This window comes from Leptonychotes weddellii, chromosome 7 (genome assembly GCF_054177405.1).
Source record: "Leptonychotes weddellii isolate Sample4059 chromosome 7, ASM5417740v2, whole genome shotgun sequence".
In the NCBI taxonomy this organism is placed as follows: Eukaryota; Metazoa; Chordata; class Mammalia; order Carnivora; family Phocidae; genus Leptonychotes; species Leptonychotes weddellii.
The window spans coordinates 63,931,101-63,956,655 of record NC_138375.1 but is presented as its reverse complement, the minus strand read 5'-3'; the positions used below and the strand labels follow the sequence as shown (position 1 = coordinate 63,956,655).

At 39.5% G+C, this 25,555-nt stretch overlaps 1 protein-coding gene across 1 annotated transcript; it reads left to right on the top strand.

Moving 5' to 3' along the window:
* Positions 1-2,325: 2,325 nt before the first annotated feature.
* On the top strand, positions 2,326-2,926 carry LOC102742869 (protein S100-A10). Its single transcript, XM_031023180.2, has one exon. The coding sequence runs from the start codon at positions 2,402-2,404 to the stop codon at positions 2,693-2,695; it is 294 nt and encodes a 97-aa protein (XP_030879040.1). The 5' UTR covers positions 2,326-2,401; the 3' UTR covers positions 2,696-2,926.
* Positions 2,927-25,555: the final 22,629 nt, after the last annotated feature.

The following is a 25,555-nucleotide window of genomic DNA, read 5'->3' as shown; positions in this document are numbered from 1 at the left end:
GTAAAAATGTCTAGATTCATGTGAGCAATTTGTACAAATAAATCTAAGGATCAGAGTCAAAGCACTTTAGTATTGAAAAATCTGTGGTCCTTACCTTTAACCAGTAAATTTTGCATCAACTGAACTGCATCTCTGGCTCTTCACATTCAGCAATATGCTCTGCTCAATTTAGAGCAAGATGTTTTAGAATTATTTCTAAATCAGTCTAAAGTGTGCACAAATAAATAGAAATTTGCACTCAGTGTCCTCTGTTCTATCTGCACCATGCTAAAGACCTCCAGTGTACAGACTAAATATCTGGCACTCAGGGCCACCGCATGGAACAACTCCAGTAGACACCATTCATTCATATTGTATTGTCTTTGAGTCCCAGCCACTAGATAGCCAAGGAGTGTCCTTCACATGTCCCATGGAAGTTGTGGAATGAGGCAGCCTTGTTGCTCACCATCCATGAATCAACTCATGAACCTATTAAATGCCCCCTTCCTGCATGTGGCATGACCTGTGGTGCCTAGGGTAAGCCTCCAGGCATTCTTGGGCTTACCCAGCTACAGACCACTGATGGTGCTTCTATAATTTATAACTTGGCTTTTGCTTTAGTTTCTGAATGTATTCTGTCCTGCTGTGCTAGAACCCTAGCCTAAGCCCCACCTAGCTCTTTTCATTCCCTTCTCTAGGGGACTAGAATCTGTTTCCTATACCCACCCTGTGCTCTACTCCAACACTGGGCTAGAGTCTTGGCCCAGCAAGCATAATTTGCCTTAATCTACTCCAGAAATTCTTTCTGGCAAACTTCATCTGTCAGATCCAATTAAGACCAAGGCCAGGTGTGCTTGCCCCCTAAAACATTGTGATTTGTCCTACTGTGAAATCATGCCCAGCCTTGATCCTGCCATTTTGGGCTTATTCCCTTCTTCTTGCAGGATCACTTTTTTTTTTTTTAAGATTTTATTTATTTATTTGACAGAGAGAGACACAGAGAGAGAGGGAACACAAGCAGGGGAAGTGGGAGAGGGAGAAGCAGGCTTCCTGCTGAGCAGGGAGCCCGATGTGGGGCTCGATCCCAGAACCCTGGGACCATGACCTGAGCCGAAGGCAGACAGTTAACGACTGAGCCACCCAGGCGCACCATTGCAGGATCATTTTTGAGGATCTGGTGGGCAACACAAGATACGACATTATTCCATTTTAAATCCATATCATCAGACATCTAAGTTATAAAGAACTTCAATTAAGAGCCTCCAGCAGCAAAGTTTTAAATTTAATTAATGAAACATGTCAATAAATACCACATTTTTTCTTTTTTTTTTTGTATTTGAAAAGCACAAAGTCTTCTCAAGATTTGCACTGGGTAGGCTAGTGACATAAACTGCACTGTCATTCTCTCTTTTCTGTCCAAGCTCCCCTATCTTTTCACCCCAGGGAACCCTTAGAAATTTGGATCAAAGGAGGAAGTTAGATATAGGAGATGCAAGCCACAGGTTGTTTTTAATTGTTGTTTTCCTTTGTGTTGAGTAGAATGAGATCTGCCCTTGTCTTCCTAAAGGGACCCATAAAGCTCTGGACATAATGAATTCTATTCTGGGAAATAAACCAAAAATTGAAATTTGGATTATTTTAGTGCTGCACTCCAGTGATCCAAAGAAAACAATGAGTTGAATATTTGCCAATACTGTAATGTGACTTAGTTACACCATTGTAATCTAGATTACAGATTTAAAACACATGAAATCCCTGTGCTCCCTGGTGGCCCTCCAGGGTTGACATCACTTGTTATGAGGTTAAGAGGGAGTAGCTCAAAGAATGTAATGGAAAAATCCCAAATGCATATGTAGTTGGTTATGAATCCCAGAAAGTTCACTGTGTTTACACTAGGAAGACAGAACATCTTTTAGGAATCAAGAGTCTTTTGTTGTTACCACAAAACTGTCTGTTGAAGAAGATCCTTTTCCTCCTACTTATATACCCAGATTTTGTTGGTTAGGAACTCATGTAAGTATGGGGGACCTTCAGCCACAGCCTTTTTGGCAGGAATGGGAGGTGGGATATCTAGGGACATGGGGTAAAATCCCACCGCTTCTGTCTAAGAACCTCTTCCCATTTCCAGAGTGAGAGGTTTTAGGTAAATGGCTAAAAATGACTGTTTCCCTGGTTATGTGCAGTAGACACAGCACAGTGAAAAGAACCCTGCTTGGGTATCAGACTCACTGACCTGGATTTAAACCCTGCCTGTTACTGACTGTGTAGCCCTAGGAAAATGCCTCAATCTCCCTGAGTCTGTTTCCTTCTATGCAAAATTGGGGATAAAAATACCTACCCTGCAAGAATTGTTGTGAGAGGTCCCAGCCAGCCAATCGTCCCTGCCACGCCCCAGGTCAAGGTTTCAACAGACCTCACCAAAATGCCGTCTCAAATGGAACATGCCATGGAAACCATGATGTTCACGTTTCACAAGTTTGCTGGGGATAAAGGCTACTTAACAAAGGAGGACCTGAGAGTACTCATGGAAAAGGAGTTCCCTGGATTTTTGGAAAATCAAAAAGACCCTCTGGCTGTGGACAAAATAATGAAGGACCTGGACCAGTGCCGAGACGGCAAAGTGGGCTTCCAGAGCTTCTTCTCGCTAATTGCTGGGCTCACCATCGCATGCAATGACTATTTCGTAATACACATGAAGCAGAAGGGAAAGAAGTAGGCAACATGAGCAACACTCCCACCCGCCCAATGAGAGTTCTCCCGAAGGGTCTCTTTAGGAATCTGTCCCACAGCTTCACCCTGTGTAAACGATTCCATGAGCAGATCGGGACCCTCAGAAAATGTACAAATAAAATCCAACCCCCATTTGAGAAGCAGAGAAAGTCAGATAAGCTTTTGATTTTTATATTGCTTGTACCCTCTTACCCTCAATAAACAAATTCCTTTTTTAGTTCCTCAAAAAAAGAATTGTTGTGAGAATTGAAGATATAAACTATTTTTCATGTTTCCCACGGAGTAGAAATTCATAGCCAATAATAGCTGTTGTAAGTATTCATAATTATTATTACTACTGTTATTAACTTACCATCTCCCTCTCTTAATCATTTCCTCCTGAGAATTTCTTACAAATTCTCCAGTGACAGGCAAGTTCTGAGGAACATTCTGTTTCTTCTTTTCAGGTGGTCTAGCCCCCAAACTTACCTCAAACTGCTGAGAATTCCTCATTCTAATGCATACTCCACAAGAGTCTCCCTACTCAGAACCTGAACATGCAGAAGCTGTCTTGCTTCACTCACCTGTGTGGAGCCCCCTCTCTCATGCTCAGAAAGCCCCAGAGATAGTCTGTAGCTCCACTGTAGTAGTTCAAATCAGGCCACCAGCATGAAGCACTGAATCTCTTCATGGGAAGCCCAGTCATTGTTTGTGCCCTGAATAAAGGAATTAGCTTAATCATTACACTTTGCTTAGATATCAGAAATGGTTACTTATTTCTAACTTTTAATAACTTTTACACCATAATCATAACTCTACCTGTGACCATAGATTCTAAATTTATATACTACTGAAGTGTGCAAAAATGTAATTTTTTTATATCTCCCTAATTTAATTCAACTAACTCAGGACCCTATCTCTACTCGCCATTTCTTCAGATATTGGGAAAGATGAGCTTGATTTTGCAGATTAAAGGTAATTTAGTCACATTCAGTTTAAAATTTAGTCTCTCAGCTAATTATATTCAGTTCAGGATTTAGAGTCACACAATTCAAAGTTTGTAGCCTTTCTTTCCATTCCTCAATATGTACTATTACGTCAGGGTAGCATGTCTGATCTACAGACCTGCCTTGGCTCTTCAGAAGCTTCCTTTGGCTCTTTAGGGATCGGCCTCTGAAGCACTATATCTGCTGCTGATGTATCTGGTCACACCTGCTTGGGCAAAAATATGGGGAACTTGGGGAACTTGGACAGAAATATGATGCTGATGTTTGTTGTCCCTGCCAGAGCCTCTGGTGACTGAGTCCATGTCTTCTATATCTCCTCACCCCAACTGGGGCCTCTTTCATTCCTCTGGCCCTTATGGCCCTTCTCAGTACCATGTAAGGGAGGCATGGACTTCTGGATGACCACCATATTGTGCTTAGGTCTTCTCCCTGCTTAAACATGCCATTCCCGCCTTCCTACCCCACTCCATCCACCCTGTGACAATGCTAGCACACTGAGAGGAAATCTCCTTTCACAGATTCAGACGGCAAGTGGGACAGAAACCTTCTCCATGTCCAGCCTACTTCCAAGTCACCTGGGATGTTTGTAGTCTTACATTCCTTCCTTAGACTGGGGCCTAGAGGATGGGGGACATTGCTGATTGCTGTTCTGATAGCTCTTCCTCTGGTCTTTCCTGCTGAAAGAAACCCAGTTTGTTCAGGGTACCAGTGTGATTAGTATCAATATTCACCTTCTCAGATTTCCTTTTACTAGGGATGGGCGATAAGATATAAATGGAAAAAAAAAAAGATATAAATGGAAATAATTGGATAGGCTTCTCAGAAGCTTTTGTTTCCAGGACTTAAAAAAAAATAAAAGCTGACATGAACCTTTGCCTTTGACTTTTCTCCTTGCTTATTGAAATGCATACATGATGATAGTAGGTAGAGTAGCCATCTTGTAACTGGCAAGCCATAAGCTAACACTGCAATAGGATGCCTGGAGGAGTCTGGACTTGCTGATGAACTACTTATCTTCAAAATTCTTGTTAGAGGGAAAAAATAACCCCTATTTACTTAAGTCATTGTGATCATGTCACTTGTACATGTATCTAAAAGCAATAAAAATTGATTAACTTGGGCACCATATATATCCTAGTCTTGCCATTTTAAAATATGTATGGCTTCCCAGCTTCCACTTTTATCCCCAGACTAGCAAGTGTTTTTATTGACATTCTGTGTGTCAGGAAACCACTGTTATGTCATTGTGGGTAAATAAAACTTCCCTGGATTGTTCAGTGCTCCTGCAAAAAGCTGTAGTCTCCTGAGACACAGAAATGTAAAAGATACAAAGATCGAGAATATTGGCTTTCACTTCCCCTGGATGCATTTTCGTGTTCTGTAGCCATTTATTTTTCTAATGATGTAGCTAAAGCTCTGATCTGAAAGGATCATAAAACTTCTCTTATCTCCCCCAAAGCCAAACATCCTGAGATGGCCGCCTAGGTTAGCTCCTAGGAATTTATATATAAAAAGAAATGAAGGGGCGCCTGGGTGGCTCAGTCATTAAGCGTCTGCCTTCAGCTCAGGTCATGATCCCAGGGTCCTGGGATCGAGCCCCGCATTGGGCTCCCTGCTCCGCGGGAAGCCTGCTTCTCCCTCTCCCACTCCCCCTGCTTGTGTTCCCTCTCTCACTGTCTCTTTCTCTGTCAAATAAATAAATAAAATCTTTAAAAAAAAAAAAAAGAGATGAAACCAGGACCTCTCTAAGTTGGAACACTCCAGGCTTTCTGACACCTAGGAAGATTTTATTTACAACCCAAACAGTTAGGGTGAGAACCCAGCATCATTTCCATCCTCAAAAGATCAGAAGTTTTTTGGTTTTTTTCCTTTCTTATTTGGGGATGGGCATTGAGGCAGCTGCTTCTCTCCTGTGTATACATGGAAAAAATCCATTAGTCTCTGCCCCCTACCACCTAAGTTAAAAGATTCCAAGGCTCTCATTGAGAAGTCTGGGAAATCGGTGTGGGGGACAGATGCTGTAATGTTATTCTTGTTGATCTGGTTGTATCAATAGAGAACTCTTTTCTCTGCCCAGAAGCCTCATGTCTGCGGTATACACATAAAAGAATAGGTCACTGTAGGTCACTGTGCGAGTGGCATAACATGTCCCAAGTTCTTGGCAAAACTGTCACATCTGTATCCTTACTACTCTGTGGTCAACTTTATAGCCTCTGTTCCTTTTGATTTCACTAAGCTCAGGCTCATTTAATACTGCAATTTCTTCTTGCTCTAAACAACCTGACCCTTACACTCTTGTATGAAGTGAACTTCGTGAACTTAATTTGGAAGTCCGAATGGGAACATTTAAGCTTTTGTCTTTGCTGTGCTCTTTCCTTATTCTGAAGAGGGCCTTTAGAGAAGTAATCTCCATGGTATAGTATTTCAAAATATGAGCCTTTTCTGTGTTAGCTAGTATGACATTATCATGTTACATCATGCTGTTATCTTTCATGACATTGTAAATTTAACCTATTGTCAGACTTCTTCAGAACCACAGTATAAGCAGTATCTCTGCTGATCTTATTGTTCATTCTGCATTGCACCATTTCTCTCTGTCTCTTTTTACAGTGTCTTTCTTGCATGGACATGGTACTTGGCATCTTGGGGTGGTGTAATGTGTGTACATCAACCAGCTTATCTTCTTTTTTCCTTCAAATCTGATGGGTTAAGTGGCCACAAATTATTTGATCCTCTTCCCATTGAGAAGTGAGGACTATTTTCCTTCCCTCTGAATCCATGCACCATCTGTGATAGCAACATAGAATACAGCAGAAATGACACTGCACTAGTATTTGGGTCAAGGCCCTAAAAGACCAGCTACTATCACTTCATAGGAAACACTTTTGCAGCTTGGAACCACCATGGAAGCAGCCCAGTTCCCCTGCAGAAAAGATCACATGCAGAGGACAAGGAGTCCAGCTATGTTTATGCTTCTAACTTTCCTTGTCAAGGCATTGAGCATGTGAAGGAAGTTAGCCTGAACCCTCCAGACCAATTCCAGTTGAATACCCAAGTGACTCAAGTGGATATCTTGTGGAGCAGAATTGCCCAGCTGAGCCTTACCTGAATTCCTGACCCCCCCCCAGTTATGCGATATAATTAAATTAACTGTTGTTTTAAGTCACCAATTTTCGGAGGACTTTATTACACCACATTTCATAACTAGAACACCCAGGCTCATTGCTGTCTTTCCTCTTTGTCACCAGCATCTATTTTTTCCCCTTCTCCTGAGGACAGTCTCATAGCATCCCCAACATTGATTATATCCAGATGCTATTTTTATGATAACAGTGTTTCAAGGAACCATATAGAAAGCTAATCGCCAGACAAATTGCTTAATAGCATAGGATATGAATTGTAATAATTATGTTTGGATATCTTTAGGATCTAGATCTGTCTTCTACTTGGTAAGACATTGTGTTCACTCAGAAGTAGATTTTTTTAAAAGCCCTCATCAACACTATCATTACTTATGCTGACTGAAGTGTTGGTATTAATAAACCTTGGACAGCTTCAGGGTTTGATTTCTTTTACATTTAGATCTGCTAGGATTCATAAAACACAATTTTGATTAATGCAAAGAAATACATCAACATACAATGATGTAATTTTTATCCAAAAGCTTAGGAAAAAAATAACACTTAAAAAATTTTAAAGCAGAATCAAGATTGAGCATCTATGCTTCTTAGAGGGATTTATAGAGATGAGAAAGGAAGAGGTGAAGAGGTTGCAGTGTGTTTGCATAGTGATGTCATCTTGATTTTTCTATTAAAATTTTAGAGCCTTTCTCCCTTCAAAGTTATTTTTTGCCCTGGAGCCTACCCATGTGGCATAGTAGACAAATCTAAATTCCTGGGCACCTCTAGCAGTGGGTATTGACTTGATCAGACCCAAGCCGCTTTACTGTCCTGAGATGAAATTCATAGGTAACATAATCTGTCTCTGCAATATGAACAAAATATATAATGCCCTAATTTTAATGTAAAAGAGAAATAAAAGGAAATAATTCATAATACAATATTTTAACATGTAAGAACTTGAGCTCAATAATACTGCAAGAATAATGAAGAATCAGGTGCTTGCACACACAGATCCAAGCACTGTGATGGTGACAGCTACAAATGATTCAGGTGTAGTATATTGGTGACTCAAATACCACAGACACTGTTGCCACAGGTGATACACGGTTTTCTGGAATGATGAACAGCTATTGGTAACATACTGAGCAAAAAGTAAAATTATCCCTTAATTTACATAGTTGTTGCATTCTTATTTTTAAGATTCCATTGTATGTTAAAAAAAAAAACAAACCTCATTGTACCTTAAAACCATCCCAGCTTACTTTGTTTTAATGAGTGTCCAATGAGATATTCAAAAGTCATGTGGCTATGAGACAGTTCTCTATTATGTAAGATTGTTCAACACATGAATAATATCCAGCATCCCTGCTCCCTCCATCATTGTGATGAAAAAGTTTCCCTCCACAAATTTTGGAAAGGCTCTGTAGGGTAGGGTTGCCAGATTAAATCACGGATGCCTTATTATATTTGAATTTCAGAGATACAACAAAACATTTTTGAGTATAAATAAGTCTCATGCAATTTTGGAACATACTCTCAGTAAAAACAATTATTGTTTCTCTGAAATTCGTATTAACTAGGCATCCTGTATTTTTACTTGCTAAATCTGGCAACCATACCCTAGATGGAGGTACCAATCTCTTGAGAAGCTCTGCTCAGCAAGCTACTCTCAAGACCTCAACATCTGGAATCATGACTCCAGGGAACAGTGAGAATCTCATGAGAAGAGGCAGCATAGGTTGTGAGGCAGAGCCACTTTCCCTTTGTTTCATCCACTGCCCGCAACATGCAGAAGTTCTCTAACACAGGACACTGTTTTCTGGGATTAGTCCAAACTTGCCTATGGCGCTGCATTTGTTTGTAATTCAGTTCACTATGCTAATTTTATTTTAAAGGAAGTCACAAAGGGGTCCAAGACTGAATTTTTCTAAGAAACCATTTGAAACATTTCCTTTGTGAGGAGAAAGGGACAGTTAACCTGTCCCTGATTTTCACGTTGGCATGTTTTTCTCTCTGGAGATAATAAAGATAAATAGAGAAATAATATAGCACTTTATTGTATCTTTTGCTGCACATATTTCTTCTGAATACCAAGTACAGACGTAGGTGATATTAAGGGGGGGGGAAGGGGGTGGGATAAAGGTGTACACGTCTGTCTCTCCTATATGACTAAAAGCTTTTCTGAGGAGAGGTGTCATGATTCTTACTCATATGTCTGCCTAAAGGTGTCTAGCATAGTACATTGTCATGGTGGGACTTCAGTTTCTCTCTAATGTCACAGAAAGACTCAAAGGCACCAGGGTAAAGTAGATCTCATATTAAATAACATAATGATGTATGTGTATCAGAAATAAATTATTTTTACAAGACCTAAGAAAATTTTGGAGCAAATTTCCTCAGTTTTATAGATAAGGAAAATAAGATTCAAGAGGTCTTAGCTTCTTTGAATAATATGTTGGAGCTGGAAGCCAGGCCTGCTGAAAATGTCTCCAGATTTTATTTCTTTAGAAATATTCCCAGAGGGGCCCCTGGGTGGCTCAGTCAGTTAAGTGTCTGCCTTCTGCTCAGGTCATGATCCCACGGTCTTAAAATTGAACCCCGCATTGGTCTCCCTGCTCAGTGGGGAGACTGCTTCTTCCTCTCCCTCTGCCGCTCCCCCTGCTTGTGCAAGAAATACTCCACAAGGTTGGAGCCCCAGTTGCCCACAATAGCAACTGTTATCTCTCTCTCTCTCTCTCTCTCTCTCTCTCTCACACACACACACACACACACACACACACACACACCCTTTTTTAGCTTTCTTCCCTTCCTCTTTCACATCCTCACTCCCTGTGATCACTTCTAAAATAAATACTTACACTCAATTTCTCATCTCAGAGTCTGCTTTTAGGGGAACCCAAATTAAGACAATGGTGTGTAATGGTGTAATTTTCTTGGTTAATTTTTTAAAAAGATTTTATTTATTTGAGAGAGAGAGAGAGCGAGCATGAGCAGGGGAGGGGGGCAGGGGGAGAAGCAGACTCACTGCTGAGCAGGGAGCCCCACCTGGGGCTTGAGCCCATGGGATCATGACTTGAGCTGAAGGCAGATGCTTAACCAACTGAGCCACCCAGGCGCCCGGTTAATTTTTTTAAAGATTTATTTATTTGAGTAGGGGAGGGGCAGAGGGAGAAGCAGATTCCCTGCTGAGTAGGGAGACTGATGTGGGGCTCAATCCCAGGACTCTTGAGATCATGACCTGAGCCGAAAGCAGATGCTTAACTGACTGAGCCACCCAGGGGCCCCTCTGGGAATATTTCTAAAGAAATAAAATCTGGAGACATTTTCAGCAGGCCTGGCTTCCCATTGGTTAATTTTTAACCTGTTATTTTATGCACTGTTTGTAACTAGTGAATTCCTTATAGAGACCAAAGTGATTTTATTTCATAGACAAAATGTGGTTGTAATTGGGACTATTGGAAAATGTTCTGTTTCTCCTTTCTTTTTCTTTTTTTGTTTCAAGTAGGCTCCACTCCCAGCATGTAGCCCAATGTGGGGCTTGAACTCACAACCCTGAGATCAAGAGCTGGTCCGAGATAAAAAGTCAGACATTCAACCAACTGAGCCACCCAAATACCCCCTGTTTTTCCTCTTTCTAAGCATATCATAGGATTGCATGCCCCCTTTCCCAAGACAGATATGGCTATTTGACTTGATGTGGCCTATGAAATATAAGTGGAGGTGTTACATCTTTAAGAGCCAGTCCATGGCCTCTCATGTTCACTATTTTTTTTTTTTTTGTCTTGCTGGGTGGTGGACAGAATCTAAGATGACCCCCAGTGATCCCTACACCCTGCGGTTCATGTCCTTGTGCAATCCCTCCTCTTGAGTATGGGCTATTCTGGTAACTTGATACAAACGAATAGAAAATAGGGAAGCTGATGGGATATCATTTCCATTATTATATTCATTAGATTGTAAATTCTGTCTTGCTAGCACATTCTCTCCCTTGCTGGCTTTAGTGAAGCAAGCTGCCATGTTTTGAGTTGCTCTGTGGTGAGGCTCACATGGCAACCAACTAAGGCCCCCATTCCAGCCACCTGCAAGGTACTGAATCCTGCCAACAACCACATCAGCTGGGAAGTGGATCCATCCCCATTCAAGTTTTCAGATGAGACTCCCAGCCTTGGCTGACATCTTAATGGCAGCGCTATGAGAGACCAGGTAGCCAAGAACCCAGTTAAACTATGCCTGGATTTTTGACCCAAAGAACCTGTAAGATGATAGTGTGTATTGTTTTAAGCTGCTAAATTTGTGATAATTTGATATCCAACGATAGAAAACTAGTTGGCAATTGTGGCAGTACAGAGATGTAACCTTCTACAAACTGGGTCCCAGCTGACCCAGTGAAAATGTAGTGCTATTGAAAAATAAAACTTTGGGGGGTGCCTGGCTGGCCCATTCAGTGGAGCATGCGACTCTTGATCTCAGTATTGTGAGTTTGAGCCCCATGTTGGGTGTAGAGATTACTTTAAAAAAATAAAATCTTTAAAAAAAAAAAAAAGAAAAGAAAACTTTGGTATTTAAAACCACTGTGATTTAGGAGTTGTTGCTGCAGAATAGTTTGGCCTCTACCAGCTGAATTATAGTGCCTGTCTTTTGCTTCCCCCCCCTTGGTTACCTACATATTAAATAAAGAAAAAATCCAGCTGTGATATATGATAGTCACCTCGGGTTACACAAAGAACAGAATTTTACATGGAACCAAACTTGGTTAAAAAGTCTTCTCCTTTAAATTAATATTCATCTATAATAATCTTTGTCTTTCTCAGCTACTGGTTTTAAAATGTAACCTCATCAAAGTTAAGACCTATTCAAATCTCATCTTTGACATGCAAATACCCTAATACTAATGAGCTAATATCCTGCCAAATTTCTGAGTAGTTGCCTCAAAACCTAAAACAGCTAGTTCTACCCTTGTTGAAAATAACAACAACCCAGCATCTTGCTCTAGTTTGGTGATTTGCCTTTCTGACATTTTGCGTTTAGCAGGAGGTTAATTAGACACAATTGCAGCACTGCTGTGCTGCCCTAGGGCACAACACAAAGGGCCAATTTGGAGACAACTGTGTCTTGGAAACCCTAGGAGATACCAGCTTGAAATTTCCAGCAGGTTTAAAACAGAATCTTTACAAATTTAGTAGCTTTATTGGAACCTTAGGTCTTCAGCATAAACGGTAATTGGACTAAAGTTTTCATGGCAATGATCTGCTCAAGGACATAATGAAAAGTCAACTTTTCGATGTGTTTATCTACTTGATTCCTAGGCACAATTGGAAATGCTAATATCCAGATGCCCTTCTATAGAAAGAAACTGAGAGCTTTTAATTTGAATTATAGAATGCAGTTTTTTCTGTCCCCAAAATGAACCCACATGATTAGACCACCAGTGCAACAGAAAGCAAATGTAAACATGGGAAGTGAGTACAGTGCTTAGCTCACTGTATACTGTAACAAAAGGGAAGTAACCACTCCTGGGATTTGAGGCATTTCCTGGATAGGCAGGCAAGCCTCAGGCTCCCACCTGCCAGTCCTTTCTTACCTCAGACACTAACTCTGAAGGCCCTTGTTCTTCTTTTGTTCAAATGTGCCTTCCTCTAAGACTCTGCTTAGGTCAGGTCACTTTTCCTGAAGAGTCTAACTGGTCCACTGAATTCAAGTCATTGGAGGATTCAGGTCTGGATCCCAGTCCCAGACCCCTCACTTACTCATTGCATGAATTTAGTCAAATTACTTTATCTCTCTAACTTCATTTTCCCCAAATGGGGATAATACTTCAGAGGTTGTGGAGATTAGGTGAGACAATAACTGGAAAGTCCTTCTTGGCCCCCAGCAGGGGCGCCTTATTAGGAATTTGACTAATTTTTTATACCACTCATTCTATTTAGCAGTTAATTAGTCTGGCCTTTGAAATCTCTGAAAAAGTGCTAAACTTGTCATATTTGTGTCTTGCTCTTTAGCTATCTTCTAAGTTTCATAAAAGCAGGGACAAATTGTCATTATTCTTTAGATCTAACCAACCCCTTTTTTAAAAAAAGGATTTTATTTATTTATTCGTCAGAGAGAGAGTACACACAAGCAAGGGGAGCAGCAGGCAGAGGGAGAAGCAGGCTCACTGAGGAGCAAGGAGCCCAACACAGGATTTGATCCTGCCTCCTGGGATCCTGTGTCCTGGGATCCTGTGTCCTGAGATTCTGTGTCCTGGGATCATGACCTGAGCCAAAGGCAGATGCTTAACCAAATGAGCCACCCAGGTGCCCCTGGATCCAGCCAACTCTAACACACAGTAAAAGCTGGTATTATGGTATAAATGGGAAGGCATTCCTGTCACGGGTGACTTGGACCTGTCACAGTGCCTGGCCCTCAAGAGTGACTTAATATATTGAATGATTGATGAGACACAATAGAGAGGTCAGAAAAGTGTTAGAGTGACCTTGCTAGAATATGATAATTTCACTAATGTGAATTGTAAATATAAACATTTAAAATGAATAACTTGTATTTTCAACATCTGTGGGCAGGAGGCATTCAGTTTGCTGGGCTTTATAAAGTTAGAGTCATTTGATTTGTCCCTATATGAGTGTTTTCAGACACATTCCTGTATTGTCTGTTTTTTTCAGGGATTTTCAGCAGTACATGCCCCATGTATTCAGGCATGAAAGGTAAGATCCTCTATATATATTCATACATTTGGAGAGGAGATTTAGAGCTTCTCAGGGGAGGGCACAATTGTGGCAGGAAGCTCTCAGATGCTTGAGGCTGTTTTCTCTTCCAAGGAGAAATTCTCACATTGGCCCCTTTTCCAGATTGTACAAAGGAATACACACATCTGTGAAACTTTTTTTTTTTTTTTAAAGATTTTATTTATTTATTCATGAGAGAGAGAGAGAGGCAGAGGGAGAAGCAGGCTCCCAAGGAGCAGGGAGCCCGATGCGGGACTCCATCCCAGGACCCCGAGATCATGACCTGAGCCGAAGGCAGACGCTCAACCATCTGAGCCACCCAGGCGCCCTGCACACATCTGTGAAACTTCTAAGACCCAGAGACATTGCCCTGAATCCAGAATAAACTCTTTTGTGTGTAGCTAAGCAGGACTAGTGCATAATACAAGTATTCTAATATATTCCATTGCTGCATTAAAAATCCTTGGAAATGGAATTCTGTTAACACAGAAAAATTTAAAGACAACTTCACTGCCAGGAATTCCTGTCAGCCTGCAGCTGCTCTGAGTCTGAGGAGTGGCAGAACACAGGTCTGATCCACAGCAGTCTGAACCCTTGATGGATTTTACCTAAAGGCACAAATTGGATGATGCATGTTATTCCTGTGCCTTTTTGCCCTCTGTGGGTAGTATATTTGCCCTCAAGTTTTACTGAAACTGTCAATGTTAGTTAAGCGATTTATTTTAGTACCAGCTCCTTAGCAGCAAATGTGTGTCTAAGAGAGATAGAATTTGTGGTTCCACACTTTAGTCACATCTCTCCATTTTCATTTCCCATTTACATTCTGGCCTTTCTCAAAGGATCCATAGGCATGTCACCTCCTCTCTGATACTCCAGTCTTTAATGAAGAGATGTGAAGTCTGCACATGCACAGTACTCAGCACAAACGTGCTGCTCAGGATGCACATTTGCCATTGTCATTATAACCTGCACCGTGTGTTCTTTTTTTTTTTTTTTTTTAGATTTTATTTATTTATTTATTTGAGAGAGAGAGTGAGAGAGAGAGAGAGCACAAGAGGGAGGAGCGGGAGAGGGAGTAGCAGACTCCCCGCCGAGCAGGGAGCCCGATGCGGGACTCGATCCCGGGACTCCAGGATCATGACCTGAGCCGAAGGCAGTCGCTCAACCAACTGAGCCACCCAGGCGCCCTGCACCGTGTGTTCTATTGCATATATTACCCTGTATGCTGTTATTGTGGATTTTTAAGAAAGTAATCTTGACATGAGCGGTTTAGTAGTTGATACATCAGTTGATAACAAATATTATATCATCATGACAATGAAAATGATGATGATGTTGCTAGTAGTTGAGGTTTTCTGGGTTGTTTCATTAGTTAGAACATAGAATAAGCTGTGGTAACAAAGAGATCTCAAAATACAGTGGCTTAATTTAGATAGAAGTTTCTTTCCTTTTCATGTAACAGTCCAGAAGCAAACATCTGTGTGACTAAAGGGATGATTCCGCTCTATGTGTTCATCTAGAGACCAGGCTGCTGGGTTGGCCCAACCATCCTTAATATTAAGCTCCATCTCTAGGTCCAAGACAGCTCCTCTATTTGTTGCCATTTTCCCTGATGTTGGGAAGGAGGAAAGAGGGAGCCCAGAGGAAGAGGCTTTTCTTTATGGACATAATCAGAAGTTCCCACATCAGTTATATTCCCATCCCAATGACCTGAATCCCATTTGGCCTCACATAGCTGTAAGGTAGGCTGAGAAAGGTAATATCTAGCTGCTTGGTTGATGTGCCAAGCTAAAACTTGGGGCATCTTTTTTATTAAAGGGAATTAAGGAGAATGAATGAGGGATAATTAGCAGTATTTGCCAAATACCTTTAATACCAAAATGGAGCAAGAAAAGAAGCAGGCCCACCAGGAGAGGCCTTTCATCTTTTTTATGCAGTTCATCTCTGACACTTATATCCAGAAATGTTTGATGGTCAAAGTAAGACACATATTTCTGATTTCAGCCTAACCTAATATAGATTTATGAAATCAGTGGATCTACCAAATAAAATAGTTTTAGAGAGTATAGAAGCAAGAGGCCTACTCAGACCTGAACATTCCTTCCCACTTACAAGAGTTAAATTTCTGGCACAGTGTGGCAGTCATCAGCCCAGCTATAAGCCTTGTGAGCCCCGTGTATGGGAACCAACACTGCATGTCCCACTTTATGGAGTACCATCATGTGGAGAAAAGGGACAACCAGTAGGCATTAACCCAAAAAACCTAAACCAGAATGCATCTAGATCCTAAATGTGTATGTATTTGTCAGCTACAGAGAATTACATGCAATTTAGAATCCTTCTTTGGGTTTGCTAACTGGTAAGTGAAAGAGATCACCATTTCCAGAGCTCAATACTTTCTGTATTTTCATGAGGCATAGACAGCATCAGTGTGTAAATACACCTTTCTTTTTGTTAGCTCCAAAGCCTCAGTTTATTTAACTCAGGGTTCTTTTGGTTCTTGCACATAGTAGATAAAGGACCAGTCTTCTGATAGCAGAAATTTAATAATTAAAATGGTCAAATTTGTGCAGAAAACTTTTTTGGAAAGTATGTATTTTAAAATGTAACTACAAAGAAAAATAAATACTCCAAACACATTTTTGTGATTGCATCTTATGTATTTCCTAAAGAATAATGTATGTAAATTTAAGCCTCTTTGTGCTATTAGATCCATAGTCATAGTTGTATCACTGTACTGAGCAAAACATATTTGCGGTTCAGAGGTAGGTCAGTATTTGTAAAATATTGTGTCACTTATGTTTATACATATAAGCTCCTTGGCTAGATATTCTTTGAATATATGATAAAACATCCTATGATTTATTTAGTAAACAAATCTCAAAATGGGGGGAAGAATAGAAAATTTTTTGTTTAGCATGATTGCAGAACATAGAAAAAAGCCTTTAAAGAAAAAAAATTTGCTTGTTTTGACTCAAATCATAATATGGAAATTTTTTCATTATAAATGATTAAAAATTAATATTAGGCCACTTTTTTCTTTTAAATAAACACTGGTGAATTGAATTATATAATGTTGCAAATAAAAACTTAGCCATGTACAGCAGATTCTTAAAAGTTTACATGTGATGAAGAAATTTCCAATTCTTAGATTACTTTTCAATTTTCTTGCTGTTAAAAAATGTCACTGAATTTACACTTCTGACTTCCTATCATCCTCCTATGGTTAAGAATTTCAGAGACTGAAAGGTCTGGTTGAGTGAGTTTTATAATATGAATCTTCAAATCAAATCCAGTTAGGGTGGCTTTCAAGGACTAACCAAATGCTATATTTATGCTAGAATTCAGCCTCAACTTGTAAAAAAGCAAACTATACAAGCATATTGGCTGAGACTTAGGGAAATTTAAAGTCTGTAAAGATTTCTATTGGGATGTTATTTCCAAAGTTGGGATTTGGCCTAGGGCCGAAAGAGTGAAGCCTTGTGGAAGGTTAATGCCATAACATCAAATATAGGCCAAGAATTGGGAAGGAAAACTAAGCACAAAATCAGATAGTGGTCCCAGCATCACGGATAATTGATGTCAGCCACAAGCAGGTTGCATGATAGGACTAGAAATATCAAGGAGTGGAATGACAGGCAGATGTTAGATGTTCACGTTGTATAAGAAGAAAAGAAAAAGATTCTATGCCAGACTGATCGTATTTGGAAGACATCTTCATATTATAACCATTGTTTTGTGTGTGCATTTTCCTCACTACTGTATATATGGTTGAGAGTGCTGAGTGCTTTATTGAATATCTTATCTTTCTAGATGTTCTAAAGTGCCTGATAGATGTTGAAAGTAGGGATAATAAAATCTCACATTTTGTAAATATATTTTTGTCAAAATTCATATGAAATATTGTTTTGGGGGGGAGGGGATGGAGGAACTGTCTCTTCAAGCAGTACACATTGTATTCGTGCACTGTTTTGTGGAGGGAGGAGAAGGAAATGCAGAGAATTCTATGCCAGTGTGTTTATAGTAAGGCAAAATTAACCATTGTTCCTTATGTTCATGCATTTCTTTTAACTTGGCAGGATATATAGTGTATAAATACACAATTGAGTCATCCTTTACAACATCTAGTTTTTCTAGATATTAAAGAGGTTGCCAGTATACAACAAAAGTAGAGTTAGTAAATTAATACATTTTCTACATTTTGTGCTAAAATTCCTACGAAAGATTGTCTTCTGAAAATTTGAATATTATAGTCCACCAGGTTAGTGGAAGAAGGAGAGAAAGGAAGATTTTAGGCCAGAATGTTCGTAGTTTGAAGACACTTTCAGATTATAACTGTTGTTACATGTGTACAGTTTAATTCAATGATTGCTATGTATACAGTGAACAGATTAAGTCCTTATTTGAAATATCTAGTGGAAATATCAGATATATGTTAAAGTATAAGAGGTAGTAAAATAGCATTTTGTAAATATCTTTTTGCTAAAATTCATAGGAAATACTGTCTCTTGGGAATGGAATTGTTAAATCACCTGTGTGAGCAGTATATTATTATCTGTACTTGTTCGGTGGTTTGAAGAAAGTTGGAAGGAAAGAATTGCAAAAGTTAATATGCTAATATGTTCATTCTTTGACATTTCCAACAAAACTATTTTTTTAGGGGCGCCTGGGTGGCTCAGTCGTTAAGCGTCTGCCTTCGGCTCAGGTCATGATCCCAGGGTCCTGGGATCGAGCCCCGCATCGGGCTCCCTGCTCCGCGGGAGGCCTGCTTCTCCCTCTCCCACTCCCCCTGCTTGTATTCCCTCTCTCGCTGTGTCTCTCTCTGTCAAATAAATAAATAAAATCTTAACAAAAAAAAACTATTTTTTTATACGTTACGTGCATTTTTTTTTTTTTGCTGTGTATATAGTTTAATGAACAAATGAATCCTAGTGTTGCAACATCTAGTCTCTAGATGTTAAAGAGGTTTCCAATCTACAACAAAGTAGTAAAATTAGCACATTTTGTACCCTTTGTCTTGAAATTCATAGGAAAGCTTGTCTTTTGTAAGTGGCCTTTGGATATGAATTTGTTGAATCACCTCTAAGCATTACACATGCCCATGCTTGTCTACTGGTGTAGTGGAAAAGAGAGGGCACTGAAGAGGGAATGTGATAAGACCAAATGGTTATACTTAGAAGATATCTCAGATTATAACTTGTTACATGCATTCAATTTTATCTAACAGTGCTGTGTACATGGTGGGCAAGTAAGCTTTTATGTGAAATATCTAATCTTTCTAGATATTTAGAAGTGCTTGATATATTTAAAAGTAGAAGTTGAATAATACTTTTTGTAAATAGCTTTAAAAAATTGATGGAAAATGTAGCCTTTAGAAATGGAATTCTAAACCACCTCTATGAACAGTATACTCTCTGTACTTGTTCATTGGATTGAAGGAGGTGGAGGAAAGAAATTGCAGAAGGTGGGGCGCCTGGGTGGCTCAGTTGGTTAAAGCGACTGCCTTCGGCTCAGGTCATGATCCTGGAGTCCCTGGATCGAGTCCCGCATCGGGCTCCCTGCTCGGCGGGGAGTCTGCCTCTCCCTCTGACCCTCCCCCCTCTCATGTGCTCTCTCTCATTCTCTCTCTCTCAAATAAATAAATAAAATCTTTAAAAAAAAAAAAGAAATTGCAGAAGGTGTTTTGCTAGTGTGTCTTAGAAAATTTCAGTCTATCCATTGCTCTGTATGTTATGTTCATTTCATTTAACTTTACTGTACAATTATTTTTACCCACCTATTTATACTTCTTTGGTTACTAAGTCCTGATTTCTTCCCAGAATAATCTCAATTTTCATTTCATATGCCTCAAGGAAATTCAGGTGACTCAGCTAGCACTAAATTTCCTAATTTGTAGTAATTGGTTCAGAGATGGACACACACAGTCAGAGCCAATAATCAGACTTTTTGCTGGGTCTGCTGACAGGGAGGTACATTTTTGTTTCTGTTAGACTTAAATAAACCTGGAAGATTGTTGGCCTGTAATTATTGGTGCCATCTTGTCACCATTGGGAAACTAAGAATGAAGAAACGGAGAGGAGCAGAGCCACAAAAAGTTGAGACACACTAGGTTGTGATGAGACTGTTTCATTTTTTTTTTTTAATTCCAGTAGAGCTAACATACAGTGTTATATTAGTTTCATGTGTACAAGATAGTGATTCAACAATTCTGTACCTTACTTAGTGCTCATCATGATAAGTGTACTCTTAATCCCCTGTTTCATTTTCTTAATATAGCTGTCTCTGAAGCTAGATCCACACTGGACCTTTCAGATACAAGAAAAAATTCCTTTGTTTGTATAAACTACTTTGGGGTTGAATTTTCTGAAACTTGTAACCAAAAGAGTCATGAATGATCAACTGAACAACATGATGATTTGCTAAGAAATAAAAAGCCAACTACTGCACTTTTTTTTCTTGTCCTGACTCCTGAAAGAGAGGTCAACCCAAAGTTTCTGGAAGTCTCAATACATCTCCTGGGGGGAAGTTAAGTGTTTTTCTATTTCAGGCTCACTGAAGAGGCTTGCCTTTAGAACAATAATAATAATTTATTATCTCTCATAGTTTCTATGAGTGCAGATGACTTGTCCCTACTCCACAGTGTTTAGAGTTCCAGATGCAAGGTTTGAAACCCATGCGCTAGAATCTTCTGAAGGTTTATTTATTCACATGTTTAGTGGATGATCCTGGCTATTGGCTGAGGACCTAGCTGAGGTTGTAGGCCCACATGGGGCGTCTCTATATGGTTTGGGCTTCACAACACGGTGACTGTTTTTCAGTGGCTAGCATCCTAAAAGAGAAACCAGACAGAAGTCACAGAGCATTATTTCCACCATGATTTGTTAGGAGTTCTGTCTACAATCAAGAAGAGGGGAGTTCGATTCCATTTTCTGAAAGGAGGAGTCAGAGATTTTGTAGATCTATTTTGAAACAACCACGGATGAGAAGGGAGGAGAGTTTCCCTGACACTAGGGAAAACTGTGACTAGGGAAAAAAGCGTATTTTTTTTTTTAATAAAAAGTTCCATTCAGATTTCTCATATATATTTAGGCATGCTTGGGAGAAACTATGTGGACTTCTCTATTACCTTTCTGTGCATTTTTTCAAAGTGACCTGTTGGTGATACTGTGTAGTCATTATGATTTAAAATTTTGAAGACTATTCAACAAGAAGGAAAACTATTATGAGACATTAAATGAAAAACAGAGCATAAAATTGTGTTTACACTTTGATAACTATGAAAAATTTATCAATGCATATGAATAGAAACTGGAAAGAAATTCAAAGTTTTATTGGTTTGTCAAGCTTTAGTGTAAGAACATTTCTCACATTTTAATTTCCATTAACTTTGCTTGAACCATGAATATTCATTTAAGAAGTTAATAATTTTAAAATAGTGCTAAGAAAGTTGCTTTGCTCATCGTCATGAGTGGGATTCCATTGGCTAGGTGTAAACATGGGGCATATTTCTTGATCATGTTAAAAAGAATGGACTCAGTGTCTTTAAGTCAGAGAATAGAATTTTCTATGGAATTTAGAAATCAAATGAAATCTGTAAGTTGTAGAACATATGCCCCCCAAATTTTTAAAAAGAGCATTTTAATATTCTCTTTTAAATGGTATCATAATAAGAACAGAGTTGTATGTGATTCTTCTTTTTTTTATTCAAGTATAATTAACATACAGTGTTATATTAGTTTTAGGTGTACAATATAATGATTCAGTTCTATACATTTCTCTTTGCTCATCAAGAGAGCTCTTAATCTCATCCCCCCCATCTACCTCCCCACTGGCAACCACCAGTTTGTTCTTGTATTTAAGAGTCTCTTTTTTGGGGTGCCTCTTTTTTCCTTTGTTTGTTCATAGGTTTTGTTTCTTAAACCACATATGAATGAAATCACATATTTGTCTTTCTCTGACTGACTTATTTCACTTAGCATTATACCTTCTAGATCCATCCATGTTGTCTCAAATGGCATGATCTCAACTTTTTAAATGGCTGCATAATATTCCATAGTTAATGTGTGTGTGTGTGTGTGTGTGTGTGTGTGTGTGTGTGTACATACCACATTTTCCTTATCCATTCATCTACTGATGGATACTTAGGTTGTTTCCATATCTTGGCCAGTGTAAATAATGTTGTAATAAACATAGGGGTGTACATATCTTTTCTAATTAGTGTTTTCATTTACTTTGGATAAATACTCAGTAATGGAAATATTGGCTCATGTATTTCTATTTTTAATTTTTTTTAGGAACCTCCATATTGTTGTCCACAGTGGTTGCAACAATTTACATTCCAACCAAGAGTGCACAAGGGTTCTTTTCTCCACATCCTTGCCAGCACTTGTTATTGTCATTTTGATACAAGCCATTCTAACTGGTATAAGGTGGTATCTCATTGTGGTTTTAATTTGCATTTCTCTGATGATGAGTGATGTTGAGCATCTTTTCATGTATCTGTTGGCCATCTGTGTATCTTCTTTGGAAAAATGTCTATTTAGGTCCTCTGCCCATTTTTTAATTGAATTGTTTGTGTTTTTGGTATTGAGTTGTATAAGCTCTTTTTATATTTTCGATATTAAGCCCTTTTGGATATATCATTTGCAAACATCTTCTCCCATTCAGTAGATTGTCTTTTTGTTTTGTTGATGGTTACATCCTTTTGTTTTGTGAGTTCCCTGACTGATTTTTATAGATAGAATTGATTTTACTGCTTTTGTGCTTTAACCTCTGCGCTGGTTTTATAAGTGATTAATCTATTGCTTTTATTATGTTTGCATTTACCTGAAAATTCCTAATTCTCTTATTAATTTTCTTACTCCTGATTATGGCCTTTTCTTTCCACTCAAAGAGTCCCCTTTAACATTTCTTGTAAGGCTGGCTTAATGGTGATATATTCCTTTAACTTTTCTTCGTCTGGGAAGCTCTTTATCTCTCTTTCTTTTCTGATAGTCTTACTGGATAGAGTATTCTTGGTTGTAGGTTTTTTTTCCTTTCAGCACTTTGAATATATCATGCTACTTTCTCCTGGCCTGCAAAGTTTCGGCTGAAAAATCACCTGATAGCCTTGTGAGGTTTCCCTTGTATATAATTTCTTTCTTTTCTCTTGCTGCTTTAAAATTCTCTTTCTATCACTACTTTTTGCCATTTTCATTATTATGTGTTTGGTGTGGATTTTCTTGGAGTTTTTTGAGGAGGGCTCTTTGTACCTCCTGGATCTGGATTTCTGTTTCCTTCCCCAGATTAAGGAAGTTTTTAGCTATTATTTCTTCAAATAAATTTTCTGCCCCCTTTTCTTTCTCTTCTTCTGGGATTCCTACAATGCAAATGTTATTATGCTTGATGATATCACTGAGTTCCCTTAACCTATTCTAATTTTTTATTATTCTTTTTTCTTTTTGTTGTTCAATTTGGTTGCTTTTCATTACTCTGTCTTCCTGATTGCTGATCCTTTCTTCTGCCTCCTTTAAACTTCTGTTGATTCCCTCTAGTGTATTTTTAGTTTCAGTTATTGAGTGCTTCATTTCTGATTGGTTCTCTTTTATATTTTTTATCTCTTTGTTAAATAAAGGTCTTACGGAGATCTTCCACTCTTTTCTCAGGTCAAGTAAGTATCTTTATGAGCATTACTTTTGAATTCTCTATCAGGCATATTGCTTATCTCCATTTCACTTAGCTCTTTTGCTGTGGTCTTTCTTTCATTTGTGACATATTCCTTTCTCTCCTTATTTTGTCTAACTCTCTATTTGTTTCTGTGTATTAAGAAAGTCAGTTACATCTCCCGATCTTAAAAGTAATGCCCTTATGAAGAAGAGGTTCTGTGGTGCCCTATAGCTCAGAGTGCCCTATTCATCAGAACCAGGTGCTTTAAGAGCATCTCTGTGTGTATTGTGTGTATCCTATTGTGGCTGAGCTGTGTTTGCCTTCAGTCCAATTGGCTGCAGTGGCTCTTTTAGCCTATTTTGGGCAGGGCTTGATTCTTGTGCTGGTGAGGGGCAAGTCTGAGGCTGTCATGGGCTTGTAGTTGGGAGGTGACAGCAGTTGGACCCAATGCCTGCCCCTAGTCTGTCTGCCAAGGCTGTGGTTGCACCAAACTGCAGGGTTCTCTCCCTGTGGTCCCCCTTGAGAGGTTTTTGTTGGTCAGCTGAGCAGCGGTCAGACCAGATGGCTGCTTCTTGTCTGTCTGCTGAGGCTGCAGTCAAACTGGTGTGTGTGGTTATCTTCTCTTCTCCCCAGCGCAGGAGTCACTTTGGAGTAGTGTCAATCCCTGCTGGGGCTGCTTGCCGGACATGGTAGGAGCCACTTTGGAGGGACTCCTGCCAGGTAGGGCAGGTTGGATGGGGTGGGTCTCCAGAAGAATGCAGGAGTGCAGTGAACAAGGTAGGTGGAGGGTGTTCATGCTGGTTCCCACAAATGTCTGACTGTCTAGGCTCAGGGTGGGGTGGGGAGAGAGAGAAATGGCTTCCACTAGCTCTTCTGTTCTTGGAGAAGTCTCCTAAAGATCCCTGCCCCTCCAATGCTCATTCTGTATTCAGTAAATAAATCTTCACGTAAATTCCAGGTGCTTTTCAAACCTCTACTTCTATGCTGTATCTCAGCAGGGTTGTTTGTTATACTGGCTCTTTAAGAGTGGGGACTCAGTTTCCTATAGCCCTCCAGCTCTGCCAGAGCTAAGACTGCTGATTTTTAAAGTATTGGGAGTTAAGCCCTGCTGACTATAAATACTTACAAAGTTAAGCCCAGCTGCATTTCAAAGTCAAATGTTATGGGGACTGATCTTCCCAGTGCATGTCCCCCATGTCCAGGGTGCCTGGTGTGGGGTCTTCTTTTCTTCCTTCTTCATTCTTGTGGAGTCCCTCCCATTTGTGGTTAGTCTCACTGGGAGTTTGGCTCCCAACTGCATCTCTGCCCCTCCTACCCTTTTTTCTATGTGGCTTCTTCTCTACAATTAGCTGTGGAGAGTCTGTTCTGCCAGTCTTTGGCTCATTTTCTGAATTGGACACACTGATGTGGTTGTCATCTGGGTATGTCCATGGAATGGGCTGAGCCTAGGATCCTCATCTTCCCAGAAGCCCATCTATATGTGATTCTTCTGAAAAATGAAATGTGACAAACAAGGAGTCTCTAATACAGTTCCCTGAAGAACAGTTTGGAGCACTGAGGCTCCTAGTATTGAATGTAGGATAAAAAGAGAGGGAGCAGCTGAATAAGAAAATGCTTTTTCAGAAAAAGCATTGGATAAAGATGAAAATGGAGAGTTGGGATTTGATAAGAGTGGTATTTCATTAGAATGAGGTAATACTGACTAGTAGGATAAAGACTAAATATGATTTGAAAATATACCTTGAGGGAAAATTCCAGACTGAGGACACATAGTAAAGGTAGCACATTGCAAAACAGATATTTTTTTCTTGCATCCTCACTAAGTCAGTGATGGGATTTAAAAAGACTTATACCTATAAGGACATTAGAGAACAATTTAGGAGCAAAACAGCAAAAACATTTTGGAAGCCAGAAAGTAGATGAGTAAGTGTTAAATATCAGGGCAGATATGAAAAAACTATACATTAAGCCAGCTGTGAGGAAAGCAGAGAAACAATCTGATTTATACCACAGAATCCCCAAAAGCCTCAGAAAAAGGTAGCACTAGGTACCTCTAAAGGTGAGAGTAAGGGGAATTCTGAAAATAAGGAAGTCTGGGTGACAGTCTAAGAAGCAATTAGATCCCCATATTTTCTCCCCAGCTCTGCTTAGCCAGGTACCTGATGCTGCCCTGTGGCAGCAAAAGGCTTCTTTGAAGAGAATAAAAGAGAAGGTATCTAGAATAGAGGACACTGAGAATGAGGCAATTAAGTGATTGTTTTTCCATACAGAAAGCTAAAAGCTTCAGAGGACAACCAGTCATTGGGTGAGAACTTCCAACATGACAGATTAAAACAAGAAAACAAAAGAAAGCTGTTTGGATGCAACAGAC

Coding starts and splice junctions, on each gene's coding strand:
- LOC102742869 (XM_031023180.2), top strand. CDS start 2,402: ATGCCGTCTCAAATGGAACATGCCATGGAAACCATGATGTTCACGTTT.